General features: G+C 40.7%; 1 protein-coding gene across 2 annotated transcripts in view; it reads right to left on the minus strand.

The window, feature by feature from the left end:
• Window positions 1-16,464, minus strand: part of trappc8 (trafficking protein particle complex subunit 8) — a 30,606-nt gene that overhangs the window by 3,932 nt on the left and 10,210 nt on the right. For both annotated transcript variants that reach the window (XM_085250754.1, XM_085250753.1), the window contains 15 exons: window positions 16,064-16,169; window positions 15,816-15,947; window positions 14,413-14,637; window positions 12,863-12,968; window positions 10,389-10,583; window positions 9,829-9,986; window positions 9,642-9,716; window positions 7,892-7,997; window positions 7,551-7,705; window positions 6,062-6,486; window positions 3,876-4,032; window positions 3,693-3,789; window positions 1,857-1,925; window positions 1,715-1,773; window positions 50-253 (listed from right to left, as the gene is read on the minus strand). In XM_085250754.1, the coding sequence (XP_085106880.1) occupies window positions 50-253; window positions 1,715-1,773; window positions 1,857-1,925; window positions 3,693-3,789; window positions 3,876-4,032; window positions 6,062-6,486; window positions 7,551-7,705; window positions 7,892-7,997; window positions 9,642-9,716; window positions 9,829-9,986; window positions 10,389-10,583; window positions 12,863-12,968; window positions 14,413-14,637; window positions 15,816-15,947; window positions 16,064-16,169 (2,269 nt within the window). The remainder of the gene's footprint in view (window positions 1-49; window positions 254-1,714; window positions 1,774-1,856; window positions 1,926-3,692; window positions 3,790-3,875; window positions 4,033-6,061; window positions 6,487-7,550; window positions 7,706-7,891; window positions 7,998-9,641; window positions 9,717-9,828; window positions 9,987-10,388; window positions 10,584-12,862; window positions 12,969-14,412; window positions 14,638-15,815; window positions 15,948-16,063; window positions 16,170-16,464) is intronic.

Consider the following 16,464-nt stretch of genomic DNA (forward strand, 5'->3'; position numbering starts at 1 on the left):
TCTACAGTGCTACACATCTATCCATCCATGTATCACTAAACTCTCTTACCTTCCAAATGACAATTATGTTGAGGTCCAGCTCACTGCACTCCTTGGCAATATCTGTCAGGTCTGAACTTCTGTTCTCAGTGGGTACAGAGCCTTGACTCTTGCTGACTGATGATATCCTGGATGATGCTCCGTATGCTTCCTGAGTTTCTAACGTCAGGCAGCGGAAGAAGAAATCCCCACATGGTGTGGTAGAACTGATGATCTAGACAAAGACAGCACCATTCACTCTCTATCACTTAGACCCTCTCTCCATGCAGGCCAGTCAGTTAAAGGAAATTTAAACATCGACACAACTGAACTTCGCCAACGTTCCTCCTTAACTCAATGATACATTAATAGATGACTGTTAGACAGCATATTGAATTAAATAATGCTGCTACATCACTGTTTTCTTGACAACACATTTTCAATTCCACAAAATTCAGAAAGAGTTACTGTTTGTTAAAAAGCTTACATAGAAGTAGGCAAACATTTCTAGATGGTTCCTTCTAGCTTTAAATTTGTTTTACAACAAACACGAGGCAAAAATGTCTTGATGCATGCTCAATCATCCAGATAAGGAAATCCCAAAAGGTTGATTCTGTTTATCTGGACGTCGAGTTTTCAGTGGGAGAAACGTTTCGTCAGTCACCCAAGTGACTTCTTCAGTCTCAGCCGACTGCAGGTCTCCCCAACCTTATGAACAGTAAATCTGCACAATAACTGAAACCAGCCTACTGAGTAAATGTAAATATCCCAGCTGGACATTTGTCAAAGCTGGGAAGGCTCCTAAAGAAAGCTCCAGGTGATCAAGGAGAGAAGGACAACTGCTGCCGAAGTGAAAACCTTTAGCGATCCCTTATCTGTCAGAAATATCGGAACAGCTGAGACACATTTTCTCTAAACACAGCATCCCTGTGGCTTTTAACCCCAAAACATGTTACACCAAAAACTGGTGCACCCCAAGGATCGGGTCCCCCAACACAGAGTAATATAGTATATGCTGTGAAGTGCCAGGAGGATTGCCAGGATTTATACATCAGGGAAACCAAACAAACTCTGGCGAAGCGGATGGCACAACACAGAGAGCTACCTCATCAGGCCAGGACTCTGCAGTCTATTTACACCTACAGGCTAGTGGACACTCTTTCAATGATGAGGATGTACACATCCTGGACAGGGAGGAACGCTGGTGTGAGTGCAGAGTCAAGGAGACCATTTACATGAAAAGGGAAAGACCATCTCTGAATCGAAGAGGGGGCCTAAGGGTACATCTTTCACCATCTTACAATGCTGTGATTGCAGCCGTTCCCCAACTCTGTGAATGGTGCTCATGGCCATTGTTCAATAGGCTTTGATCAGTGGTTGTTGATCGTTGGTCATGACAATTTGCATATTAATGATCAAGCTACTGACCTCAGAGCACATTCTTCTTTCAGTGGTTTCAGTTATTGTGCAAATGTACTGTTTATAATGTTGGTGAAACCTGCAGTCAGCTGAGACTGAAGAAGTCACTTGGATGACTGACGAAGCGTTTCTCCCACTGGAAACGCTTCGTCCAGATGAAAATAATCAACCTTTTGGGACCAAACAAAAAACATCCCCAAAAAACAACTATGACAAAGCATGAGAACATACAACCATAACAGAAAATTGTATATTGTGAAGTGTATGTTCTACTCACCTGTTCATTTCCCATACTCAGGTCTGAAAAAGTGTACTTCTCTACAGCCTTAGAGGTAGCTAGAAATAACAGACAGAACTGTGAAATTCATGCTCACTGAAAATGGCCTAACTGATGGGGTTTGTTTTTTCACTAAAAGTACCTTCACTGGGTTTGCAACGTGTGGCCCTAAAACACAGCTTGGCTCTTTCTCTGCTGCCAAGTTTACATTCTGAAGGAGAAAAGGAAGAAAAAGACAAGTTACGATCCACATCAATATCCAGTTTCTGTCTGATTTCTTTCATTTAATCCATTATTAGACTCAACTCACTTCTCTCACAAATATTAAAGAACTCACCCACCACTTTAATCACACGCTAGATCTCGTTCTGACATATACCAGAGACACTGAAAATGAAACAGTATCCTCAAAGTGCTGTAACTAAGTTTAACCATATAATCCCTCCTTTAATGTTCGCCTTTGACAGTTATACCAGGAAGTCAAGTACTTCTGATTTGGGGGTTTCGTTTTCAAATGATCCACAGTCTCCACAGTCACGCGCAGCGACGATGTAAATGTATTAAGAAGATAATCCGACCTCTGTACAACTAGATCAGATAGCTGCTCCACACTGTTGGCACATGGCATTGAAGAAGAAAACAGTGGAGATCACTTGTATGGTGGAAAGAAAATGACATATCACTAATTCAAAACACCTTCATGTAGCCTGGAAAAAAGTTTGTTGTTCATAAAAAAGTCCTGCATGTTACTGTCCCTCACTAGTTAAAGGAAATAACATTAGGTTTCTCTTGATGTCATCCATATAAAAGAAGTGCTTACTGATTACTCTGTTCTACAGACTATATCCATTGATCTAGTCATTGGTAGTCAGTGGTACTTGCTGGCAACTTGTGCAATTTCCTTAAAGTTGGCCTCTAGTGTTGTTCATCAGGATCCATGTGTGAGACATTGAGTCGTAGGATTTCTTGCAATCAGTCCAGGTGGTGTACAGACTGGTCACAGTCTGATCTTACAGTCTTAATTGACTGCTTTATCTGCTAGTAACTGGTATTTCTGCCATTTCACTCATGTATTGAGCTATGTGCCTGTTCATGTTAGCAGCTATGATACCTGACCGGAGCTTCGATGTATTGCTAATATACTGACTGATCCCTTCTGGGGGATTATTTCCAGGTGCAACTCATCCATTAGCAGCTGGTTCATTTATAAGTGTAAGTCTAAGTGTATTTTTGTTTTCTGACAGTGTAGTATTTTATTCTGTTGTATATAGTATGTTATTCTTATTATCTTGTTCCATTGTTTTTCTTAATTTTTGCTACTGTAACTTTGCACTGTCCACTTTCTGCTGTGACACAAGTTTCCCACGTGTGGGAATAATAAAGGTTTATCTTATCTCATCTTATACTGCCAGGCGCTCATGAATGCCGTTAGCTTCTTCAGTAGGTAGGCGTGAATCATGTTGGTGACTGGTGCTGTCCAACTGTTTATGATTCAGACTTTGTCTTGAATGTCTGGCCTCCTGTATGGGCAGCTTGCTGTACTTCTCAGACATTCCTTTCTTAATCACACCTTTCTGCAGCTCTAATAGTTGGCTAACTTCTCTTAGTGCTGCCTTGATATTGGCCTTCAATCTCCTTCTCCATGGAGAGGTCTGCTCCATGACACTGTTCATCTTGTAGCCAAGGATCTCAGTGATCACTGCTGCTGTGGTGTAGATGTTCCACTTTCCCAAAATGAAAGTGAAAGAGGCATGATTTTGAACCTCTGAAGGAGATCTAGCTTCATCACAAATAATTAAAATTCATGGGCACAGGACCGGTCAGCTGCTGCTCTAGAAGCAATTGTTTTTAATGGGTTGAATCTTTGAACTTCACCATAGAAAATTATATTCATCAATCATGCTAACACTGTATGGAGAAACTGAACTAGCCCATTAAATGAAATGAAGCACAAATCTCCTGGTGTACCAGACCTCACCTTTATCCTTGTTCGGGTTGATGTACTTGTGAAGGCGCCAATGTTGGCTGCTACTCGAGACCTGAACGATGTGGAACTCTCGCACACCACCTTCATTCTGTGAGAAGAGTAATGTTCAATCGTTATTTGTGCAGCAGGCATGATTTAACTATGTAACTGTGTGTGCTATGCTGAGCATCTCACCGTATTGATGTTCTCCACATCAATAAAGACAAGGGTTCCACTACTGCCTTTTTCATCCAGACAGTGATGTGGAGGAACACTGCTGCGACAGGCTGATGCCTGTATGCTCAAAGACCGACTAGCACAGATAAATACTGTGTGGCGCAGCACCCGGTGACTTTACATGCGGAGAGAGGGAAAAGAGAAAGCCTTATTGTTTTTTCCCAAGGATTATGAGAACTTTCAGCACAAACATACACAAACCTGAACTATGGCTTGTGCCATTATGTGACCCCACACACAGCAAACTAAAAAAAATAAATTTCTTTGTTAAGGTCACAGTCCAGTCCGTGCGTACCCAAAACAGCCATGTTTAATCCAGATAAGGATATGATTTATAGACTTTGTCACACAGAACGTGTAAAGAACTTTGTATACATTACATAAAAGTTATAAACTGGTGATATTAAATGATCAAAGTATTTGATCCCCTACAACCTAGGCAGAGTTCTGGCTCACAAAGATCAGCTGCGTGCCCATGTGGCAAACAGATTTCAAACAATTCCAGATTAACTTGTTGCACCCTTGTCCACTAAATCAATTCATTCACACTCCAAGCTCTCCACCACAATGGGCAAGACCACAGAGCTGTCAAAGGATGTCGGGGACAAGATTGTACACATCCACAAGACTGGAAGAAGCAAGAAGCTTGGTGAGAAGTTGACAAGTGCTTGTGTGATTAATAAGAAATATAAAACACCTATCGATGGTTCTCAACTGAAGCTTTATACAAGATCTTGCAATAACAGGATGAGGATTATCATGAGAAAGGTGATATATCATCCCAAGAATACATGGGAGAGATTTGTTGATGACTTAAAGGCAGTTGGGAGGAGAATCACCAAGAACACCATCGGTAATACACTACTCCATTATGAATTTAAATCTTACAGCACCCGTGAATTTGCCCTGCTCAAAAAACGGCACAAGTACAGGCCCATCGCACGCTTGCCAGTGAACATCTAAATGATTAAGATAAAGCATTATAATCAGATGAAACTAAAATCGAGCTCTTGAGCAACTTGAACCACCTTATTTGGAGGAAGAGAAAAGCTGAGTATGACCCAAACGTGGATGACTTCAATACACTACGGGACAAGGTCATAGCACCTGCATGGCTGTGGCTCCAAGCAATCAGAATGGTACTAAAATGTGACGTCATCAGACTGCATGCCACCAATTGGCTGGTCAGTGGCGTCGTTCGATGAGTCATGAGAGTGTTTCGTTCACAAAATTCAAAACTGCCATTTTTTTTTGAAACGGCAACAAGGGAAAGAACAAACAAAATCCAACACAAACACCAAAACAAACAAAAACAACTCCGTGATCCCCTCGACTCTGATCAAAAGCCACAGACCGAGCAGCAGGTATATTGTTGCCTTGACGTCCACCTTTGCTATAGCATTTGTGTCGCATACTAATTACATCACGGGACGCTCGGACACGTTGCTATATCAATGACCACGCACATTAGGTGATACTTGATCTAAGTTGAATTGTGGTGAGCCGATCTGAGTAGGTACTAATGGAAAAAGGGCTTAAAGTTTATGAGTAGCCAAGCCAATCTTCTTCCTCCGTCCTATAGAAAATCTGTAGAGGGAGCTTAACTTCAAGTTTCTTGAATGCTGCCTGCCTGGAGTTAGAGTTTCTGTAAAGAAGAGTGGGTCAAAAGCACCGTCTTGCTGACAAAGCACTTTGCAAGCAAGGGCTTCTCCAAAAAAATACTAAATCATGTTTTGCTTGGGGACCAAATACTTGACATGCAAATAAAATTATAAGGTTTATGTAACGTGTTTATTTCTAGAATGTTTTGTTGATATTTTATCTCTCTCCATTAAAACTATCATTTCACATATAGACTGTTTATTTCTTTGTAAGTTTTCTCTTTACAAATTCAGCAGGAGATCAAATAATTATTTTCCCACGGCTACATGACCCTTTTCTTCACTGGTGCCCCGGCACTGAAATAATCTACTTTTTGTCAATATAATCAAAAAATACATACATAGAAGTATTTTTCAATCCTTAATTTATGTAAGTTACATTTCAGGCTGATCATGTTTCTTTGAAAAATACTAATATGTTCCAAGAAATGATATGTATGCCTACAGGTCAGTTCACAAAAGTGCTTAATTTTCAATTTTTACCTTATCTTGAGTCCTTTCTCTGCGCTCTCATAATAGAACAGAAAGTTGATTTCATGGACTCCCTCCTGGTCTGGTCCTCTCAGCCAGAGAGGCAGCTGAGTGGACTGCCCTGGTTGCAGGATGCTGCCATCTATTGGAATTTCTATCACACCAGATGGCTGTCGGAAATCATCAGCTGAAACCAGACTCTCAGTGGCTTCTGAGGCCCGCTGGAGAGGTGTGGCCACGGTTTTATAAGGTGAACAATTTTCAGCTGACGTCGGGCTGAGGGGTGTCGTGGCCTGGCTGCCAAAGGTGAAGAAAGCGGCGTGTGTGGACACCACTCGCAGGCCACACAAAGCAACACCGCTGACATTACAGAACTCAACATATGCTTTTCGGATTTCGCCACACAGCAGAGCAGTGGGAAACTGCAGGAAAAAAACCTGACATACAAACACACACACAGAGTAATAAACAGAAAGCAATACTGCAGCATCACCACACATAAGTGAAACTACACTTGAAAGCATAGATATTCAAGTAGAGGTTCATTGGAAGCCTGTTTTAAAAGCCCAGCTGCTACTGGGGAAGGGGAAAAAAGTATTTTTCCCCTTCCTAATTTCTAATTATGCTAATTTGTTACACATGTTTCAGATCATCAAATTTAAATATTAGACAAACAGTAAACAATAAAACGAAAATGCAGTTTCTGGTAGAAGATTTAATTTATAAGGACAGAAAGCTGTCCAAACCCACATGGCCCTACGTGAAAAAAATGAATGTCCCACAGCTTGAATCATTCATTAACAGTAATAAACCAGACCTGTTGAATCAATAAGTCACTTCAATAGAACATGTCTAACAAATTTAAGTAGGCTAAAACATCATCATGCAACACATCCTGTCACGATGTCAAGAAACTCAAGAACAGATGAGAAAATCATTGATATCTATCCACCTGGAAAGACTTAAAAAGACATTTCTAAGGCTCCAGCCAACAATAATGGAGTCATTATCCACAAATCAAAAAAACAAAATGAAAAAAATAATAATTCTTTTTCACAATTGTTTTTTAATAGTTCATCCATCTGGACAGGAGTGTTGACTGACCAGTAGCCAGTATGTGTCTGTTGAGCCTTATTTGAAACAAGAACTCTCGACTGTGTCTGTAGTGTAGATGTCATTTTTTGGATTTGAACTGAATTCTGTGACAGATATTCATAATATATATGATACAGCCTGTCAAAAAACTAACATTGCATGTTACTGTCGAATTAGATATGTTTGTCCGTTAGATCCATGTGTATGTGTGTTTATAGTTTCTGTTCTCTAGCAAAGCTTGCTAGCATTATTTCAACTTCAAACTCTACCCTCCCATCAAAGTTTTCCCACATCTGACTCCATAGAACTAACATAGAAAAAAATGTTTTCAACATGCAGAATCTAAAACCCAGTAAAGTGATTTCATGATGACTACATCCATGAAGGTTTTCAGAATAAGTCCTACCTCCATCAGGGGCATAGGTGCTGTTATGATGGGATTCAGACGTCGATCAGGACCATGACGAACTGACATCTTGTCCTCTTTGGTCAGATTAAGACGTGGGCCAAGGATGTTCAAGTCCTGTTTCCCACGAACCATCAAATCTAGAGTCTGCTGGTCTGTAAACAAGAGGAAATCCATATGGTTTCTAACTGGCAGCAAGACAAAAAAAAAAAAGTACAACATATTGGAATTTTATTTATTTATTTTTTTAAATACCATGTAATGCATAATGCAAATGGAAAAACATTCTGTCTTCATCAAATAATAATAAAGCATATGAGTTGACATGAGGTCAAATTTACCTTCAGTGCTAGAAGCCATTTCGCCAGAGGAGCCTGCAGCCAGGTTGTACACTACACCCACAATGTTCAGCTGACCAGTTCTGTGTGGCAGCAGCTTGAGTCGGGCCTGAGATCAAAGTGATCAGCACAAAATAACTGGATTTCTGTTTAGCATTAGGTATTTGTATATGTCATGATGCATGCTCAATCATCCAGGTAAGGAAATCCCAAAATGTTGATTCTGTTCATCTGGATGTTGTGTTTTCAGTGGTGTTTGCATTATGCATTACATTTTGTCACTCATCCAAGTGACTTCTTCAGTCTCTGCTGACTGCACGTTTCCCCAACCTTGTAAAGAGCACATATGGGCAATGACTGAAACTAGCACCACTGGTGAACAATGGGTTGCGATGTCAGTTTCTTGATCATTAATATGCAAATTATCACAACCATTTATCAACAACCACTGATCAAATATAAAATCTTAGAAATATGGTATCTAACCAGATTCTTACTCTGGATAGCATTACCTTGGCCTCCAGTAACACTGTGAGGAACCTTGGAGTCATTCAATGCACATATTAAACAAATATGTAGGACTTCTTTCTTCCATTTGCACAATAAAAATTAGAAACATCCTGTCTCAGAGCGACACTGGAATAACTAGTCAGTTTATTACTTCCAGGCTGGACAACTGTAATTCATTATTATCAGGATGTCCTAAAAACTCCATGAAAAGCCTTCAGTTAATCCAAAATACTGTAACAAGAGTACTGACAGAGGCGAGAAAGAGAGACCATATTTCTCCTATATTGGCTTCCTGTTAAATCCAGAATTGAATTTAAAGTCCTGCTCCTCACATTCAATGTCTTGAATAATCAGGCCCCATCTTATCTTAATGATCTTGTAGTACCATATCACCCTATAGAGCACTTTGCTCTCGCACTGCAGGCTTACTTGTTGTTCCTAGAGTATTGAAAAGTAGAATGTAGGCTCAAACTTTACATTTCAGTAATGGTAAAGGTGAGCGCTGTCATGCACTGTGAGAAGTTTCCTGGTTGAACCCAGACTGGGGCCTTTCTGTGTTGAGGCAGAGCCTTCATCTTTAAGGCCCCTCTTCCATGGAACTGATCAGTGGTCATGGCAACTTGCATATTAATGATCAAGGAACTGAACTCACAGCCCACTGTTTGTCAGTGATGCTAGCTTCATTCATTATAAAAATGTACTGTTTATAAGGTTGGGGAAACCTGCAGTCAGCTGAGACTGAAGACGTCACTTGCATGAAATGTTCCTCCGACTGAAAACGCTACGTCTAGATGAACAGAATCAACTTTTTTTGGATGAAGAGAGTACAGTACAGTACAATTAGTATCTAGCAGATATTTTAAATACTCTCTACGATTTTCTGAGGCCAATGTGAATACTTTTTGAGCATCAAAGGCCTATTTCACCAAAGTGCATTCAGTTTGTGCTGTCACTTTTATTCGCCAAAACAGAACGCACAACACTAAAACTGAAAAGATTAAACTAAGCTGTACTTAAGATATGCTTAATGCTCACTGGCATTAAGCATATCTTATTGTACAATTTCACATGAAAGATTATCACTATGTGTAACCTCCTTCCTCATGTGAATGTAAACACATGTTGTGACTCTCTTTGTATTTCCCAACACTAGGTCAGAATTGTTAAAAAAATGTAGCAGCATTATGAAACAGAAAAGATTCTGAAAAAAGATCCATGAATTTACATTTAGAGACCAGCTTACCATTTTGGTCTCCTCTGGACCCAACTGAAACTCCTGGATAGTCTCTGAGGTTACAATATCATCTTTCTGTGTCATCTGCAAGAGGAAGCATAAAATGAACAGATTAGAGAAAAAAATAAGATTAGACCTAAAAACAAGGTGAAAATAAATCACAGTTCCTAAGAGCATATTTGTTCATGTTGCCCACCCCTACAGCCGAGGTCTCCTCATTGGTAATGGTCTCTTCTGTCATCTCCTTTGATGAAGATGAACCGTCAACAGTAAACCTCCACAGGAGCGAGAGGCTTGACAGGGCCAGAGAAACCTTCAAAGGATTCCTGAATGTCACCTCCACTATGATTGGCTCTGTAAAGACAAAGAAGATTGCATAGCGTGTGGGCACAATTTATTAGACATGGGATGGCTCAAACTTTACATTTCAGTAATGGTACAGGTGAGCGCTGTCATGCACTGTGAGAAGTTTCCTGGTTGAACCCAGACTGGGGCCTTTCTGTGTTGAGTTTGCATATTTGTATTGTGCCTTCATAGGTTTTCTCTGGGTACTACAGCTCAATCCATACATGCGCGTTAGGTAACTGGTAATTTTAGCTTGGCCACGGCAGTGACATTGGTAAAGTGGAGAGAATAAATACTATATGAATATATGGTTAAATGTGGCTTGAAGTATTAAGTGCTTTGAGTTGTCAGGAACCAGAAAAGCACTTATAACATTTTAAAGTTCCCGTGTTAGTGCTGAACGCATCTTACCTTCAACCACAGCCAGGGGATGACGGAGGTTGTCTGTCTGACTGTTGAGGCAGCACTGAGTGGGCTGAAAATTTACTGGGACAACACCCCCATTTGCAGAAGCTACAAGCTGCTCTTCTAGATGGCACCACATGGCTGACAAATCCTGGTCAAACTCCTGGTCCAGTGACACGTGAGTGGCTGCCTGCTTTTCTCCTGAACAGATCAAATATCAGATTAAATACAAACCAAAAATGCAAACCACTTAATTTTGCTGTAAAAGGTCTGACAGTAAACCTCTGCTCGGGTATGTCAGCATCCTATGTACACTCTACATTTTCATGTTACGCTTTGCATTGAAAACAGGGTTTAGACAGGGTCCATAATGGTCATAATATATACAAATATTTGCAAACTGAACGCTAGTGTCACAAGAATTCTGGATATCTTAACTTTAAATGGACTCCTTCACAAGGTTTTCTACTTTTATTTTCTTGGTTAATAACAGATTATGATTCACACAAAACAAAAAAATCTAAGAAGCACTGAATTTATGTTTGTTTTTGTGCTGCAGCAGCCTGTATGCTTCCCATGTGCTTGTATGCATGCCTGACAACATTAGGGCATGAGATGACAATGAGACGACAGATAGTGTCCTGGGAGATCTCCAAGATTGGACCAGTCATCACTGACCTAGTGGTGACCCATCACTGGCCCATCTGACGCTGCAACCTGGGAGCATCAGATGGGCCAAAGCATGATGTCCTAGAAGTGTTCTATTGTATCTTGGTCAGGTTAATCTGTAGGGCAGGCCTATCATTTCCTTCACCCTCCTGGAACTGTTTTATATCCCAGCCACATGAGACAATTCATGCACTGGGAGGGACCCAGAACCCACTGCACCCCTGACAATAGGTCCAAGAATTTCATCCCAATATCTAATGGTAGTTAGGGTGCCATTGCCTTGTCTGTAGAGGTCGTGCATCTCTCCATGGATATGCGTCCTTAGACTATTACTGATCCATCAAACTGGTCACACTCAAAGATGTAATAGGCAGCAAAATGTTCTCCATGATTTCTCACATGTGCTCAGGGTGAACCTGCTCTCATCTCATCAAAAAAAAGAAAAAGAAAAAGAAAAAAAAAAGACCCACAGGGTGCCAGTGGCAGACCTGGTAAATCTGGTATTCAGGCTCCACAGTGCCAGGCAGGTAAACACAGGGCCCACTAGAAGACATTGGGCTGCCAGGCCACTCTCACGAACTCTTCAATTTTGACCAAGCAATCAGAAACAGACATCACACTGGTGGCCTGCTAGGGGCCAATTTGGCTCTGGTAGTGGTGATCCTGTTCCTTCTTGTACAAAGACGCAGATACTGGTCCTGCTGTCTTGTACTAGCATGTCCTGCTCTCCTAGAGTAACTAGCAACAGTGGGAAGGACAAACTCCTTGTTAGCAGTAAGAAACCTCTGGCAGAATCAGGTTTAGGGGTGAAGCCATCTACTGCGACCAGTTGAGAGTGAGGGGAGGAAGACTGAAAAAATGCGCACTATCGAAGAGAACAAAAAACTGATAAAGCCTAATGATTAAATGCAGAGTGGTATATAAACACATTAGCGAGGGGAAAAAAACATCTAAAAAGGTGAGTGAAGAAGAAACACTCGGTGGATCATTAGAAGCCCCCAGCAGCCTAGGGGAGACAAATCAGGGTCACCTGATCCAGTCCTAACAATGGGCTTTATCAAAAAGCCGTAAGCCCAATCTTTTAAAAAAAAAAAAAAAAAAAAAAAAGAGCGGTTGTCCGTCTCCTGAAATCAAACTAACACTTAGTTCCACAGAAGAGGGGCCTGGAACCTGAAGGCTCTGCCTCCCATTCTACTTTTAAATACCACAAGTAAGCCCACAGTCTGAGAGTGAAGTCCTCTAGTGGGAGGTGCGGTACTATAAGGTCAATAAGATGAGATGGGGCCTGATTATTCAAGACATTGTACATGAGGAGCAGGATTTTAAATTTGATTCTGGAATGAACAGGGAGCCAATGAAAAGTAGCCAATATGGGCGAAATGTGCTCTCTTTCTAGTGCCTGTCAGTATTCATGCTGCAGCATTTTGAATTAACTGAAGGTTTTTCAGGAATGATGCTGATCTGTATACAAAATAAGGCTTGACACTTACAGATGCGAACCTTAAAATTCACACAGCCCTGGGCATTTCACATTGTGTGTGACAGTCTCCAAAGCAATAATGTTAGTTATTGTCTTGTGGATTAAAAGCCATACATAAGCATGTGCCTTGACTCCTGTAAAGTTTATAGAGGCAGCATATGAGTCGTGTGTGTTACAGTAACGTTGTCATTTATGCCGCATTGCACACAGTCACCAGGCAAATAATATCTTTCAGCTGCTGGTATATCGATAGGTGTACCCTGCACCACTTCCCAAAGTGTTTTGTACACTTTGCTGCTTAGTGATAAAGGAGTAGGCTCGAGGACATTACCTTCTGCAAGGCGGCGTTCGTGTCCAAAGTAGACTCTTGTTGCTGAGCTGTGGATGCAGGGCAGAGGAAGCTGGGGAAGGCTGACTTCATTTCCTCCCAACACGCTCTATAATAACCGAAACAAAACAAAAAAATAATACGCAAACATAAGAGTTTTTGAAAGTTGTTTTTTTTCTGAACCAGGTCAAAATGCAGAAATGTTACTGATTACACCAGGTGCTAGTATTTAGTATTTAGTATTTATTTATTTATTGTCATTGTCAAGAACAATGAAATTGCGTTTGGGGCTTCCATACAACCCAAAAAAAAAAAAAAAAAAGAAAAAAAAAAAAAGAAGAAAATAATAAATACCCCTTAAAACCCAAGTGTACATATTTAACCCAGTGTGACTCCAATGCAATAAGACAATCCTTAGCAATAATGTTCGTAGAAATTCAGACAAAGACCTGAGAAACATGACAAAATACAACAATGCAAGCCATTCAATATTATTGTACTGTGAGATATGATATCAGATATGATAGTTATCTATTTAAGAAAGAGGGGGGGGGGGCAGGAGGGGGAAGAGAATAAAGATATGATGCACACAAAATCCCCAGTTTAAATTTTCACCATCATATACAGATAAAGGAATATATATAATAGTTTTTATTAATGACATTCTTAGACTTGTGAAGCTACATGCTCCTGGGACCAAAGCTACATGCAAACCACGTGACAAAGAATCCAATTTAAAACTGTTGGATGAGGATAAACAGATTTGGTGTGCTTGTAATTAACGTCAGAGGCAATAACACTCTGTAACCTCACTATAATTAATGTTGGGTTGGTGTGCAACTTTGACAAAATAAACTATAGTTCCTTTGTGATAAAGCTATTAAACTAGGGTGCAATCAGGTCACAATCTCATATAATGCTGCTTATATGCCACTACTGAATTTTTACTTTTATTTTACTATTTAACTGAATGGCAAATAGTACAATGGACTGGTTCTTATATAGTGCTTTTCTACTCAACCTAAACACAATATTAAATTTTAATATTAAATTCTATAAAATGTAGATAGAACATAATGTGCAAAGTGCTTGTACCAAGTCCACTGTGGAACGTTTTTGTAGCCTGAGTAAGTAAGTGTGTTATCGTGACACATTAACTAACTAGTGAGCAGGGTAAGAGGGCGTTGTTAAGTAGTCTGACAGCCTGGAGAAAGAAAATGTTCTTGTGCTGTCAGGTTTTGATTGTGATGGCCCGTAGCCACCTGCCACAGGGAAATGTCATAAACAGTTTATGTTGTGAAGTGTCAGCAGCAACCTTTCTTGCCCATCAACTGAATTGCTGAAATGAAATATAGTGTCTATTCACGTAAATATAGCCATTGAGCTCCTATGGACCTTGTTTTGCTTTATCCACCTCCCATATGAAACTTTAGGAAGGAAAAATAAGGCTGGACACAATATTGTGGTATCCCAGCAAAAAGTGGACATTGATAGTATGTATTTTGAAAATAAAACGGGACAAAAATCATAGAATTTTTTTTTTTTTACATTACCTTGTAAACATAGAGGTACTCTCTCAGAAAGGCGCCCTGCTGTTTAGCCGTCTGTCTGCTGTCATTGATCAGGATCTGTCTGAAAGCTGTTACAGCCTCCTCTGGTTGGCGAAGTGTGAAGGACTGACGCCCAATTGTAAAGTTGATGTGATCTTCTGCCAAAGACCACCCTCTCTCCTTATACACCTGCATGGCTTGGCAGTAACACCGTAGTGCGTGCCTCCTCTACATTATGAAACAGCAAAAAGGATGGGAGACAGAAGGACAACATGAGGATATAAATATATAGAAGACGGAAAACACTAGAGGAGATGAGATGATTGCTGTTAGCATGAGGCCATTTATTATCTACTGCTGAACTACACACTTTATCACGATAACGGTGTATAAAAAACATTAAATATAGGGGCAGCAGAATAAGCAGATAAGCCCAGACTTATTACTCCACAGCCACCTCCTCCAGCTTGTCTGGGGGAACACAAAGGCGTTCCCAGGCCAGTCGAGAGATACATTTTCTCTCCAGCGTGTTCTGCGTCTGCCCCGGGGCCTCCTCCCAGTGGGACACCTCATCCAGAAGGCACACAGGAGGCATCCTTATCAGATGCCTGAACTACATCAACTGGCTCCATCCAATGTTGAGGAGCAGCGGGTCTACTCTGAGCCCCTCTTGAATGGCCAAACTCCTCACCCATTTCTAAGGGAGAGGCCAGCCACAGCTCATTTTCGCCGCTTGTATCCACGATCTTATCCTTTTGGTCACTACCAAAGCTCGTGACCATAGGTGTAGGGACATGGATTTAGCAGGAAACCGAGAGCTTTGCTTTTATGCTCGGCTTTCTTTTTACCACAAAGGACCGGTACGGTGTCCGCATCACTGCAGCTGCAGCACCAATCCATTTGTTGATTTCCTGCTCCCCTCTCCCTGCACTCATGAACAAGACTTCAAGATACTTAAACTTCCCCACCTGGGGCAGGAACTCGTCCCAGACCCGGAGTAGTGTGGATACTTTTACATTTTGTTTTTTGTTTTTTAAACAAAAGTGAAATGATGCCTAGTTCTGATCATAAATCTATAGTGAACTGTATGCATGTGCTTGTATTTATATGTTTATGTATATATGCAACACTAGAAAAGAACTTCACACGCACATGATTGATTACAAGGATCACAAATGGACGTCTGCAGCCTGTCCACAGCTCGGACACAAAACATTTCACTGCATGTTGTACTCTGATTGTGTATGTGACGAATAAAGCTTGTTTGTTTATGTTGTTAAGTTCAGTCCTGCCCATAAGTCAATAAAGTCTATTAAATAAAAGTTGTAAAAGGGAACATTTTTACATCACAATACAATGCAGGTGTAAAATGGAAGGATAGATCAAAAATGGCAGAAAAGACTCACCTGTCCTGCTTTGCTGAAACGATGACCAGACAGAATCATATGGAAGGCAAATTTGCGCACCATAGGGTTTCGCATATTAATGAAGCAGTGGGCAGCCTGCTCCAGCAGCAAGGCACTCCGTAAATCAGAGTCCTGCAATAATTAAAAACCTCTATTAAGTTTCAAGCAGAATTCTAATGCAGTCTAATTTAATACAGTCTTCTTAATAACTGCACCCCAAGCTGATTTCAAAATAATAGTTTCCTTACCTCACTGGTCATTTTAATGAGAAGAGTGGCAGCTTCTGAGTATTTTCCCTGACTCTTGAGTATTTCAGCACTGAGTAGAGCACAGCGCTCAGCCAGCACCATGTTCCTGTAAAGAGATGTGGGGAAATATACCATCAGGAGAAGAGATGCTAACAGTTCCAGTTCAGATGCTGGTACCCCTCTGTTTGTACACCATCTCTGTACATTATGTCACATATTAAACAAAATCCTAAAAAGACCAATTGTCTGTATGATCAACTCGATCACACAGGTGTGTCGAACTCCAGGGTTTTAGATATCACCCTGGGTCAACACACCTGAATCAAATAATTAGTTCATTACCAGCCTTCTGGAGAACCCCAAGACATATTGAGGAGGTAATTTAGGCATTTAAATCAACT

This window comes from Mchenga conophoros, linkage group LG17 (genome assembly GCF_057382185.1).
Source record: "Mchenga conophoros isolate Kocher_MC1m ecotype Shallow Benthic linkage group LG17, M_conophoros_male_GT1.1, whole genome shotgun sequence".
NCBI lineage: Eukaryota > Metazoa > Chordata > Actinopteri > Cichliformes > Cichlidae > Mchenga > Mchenga conophoros.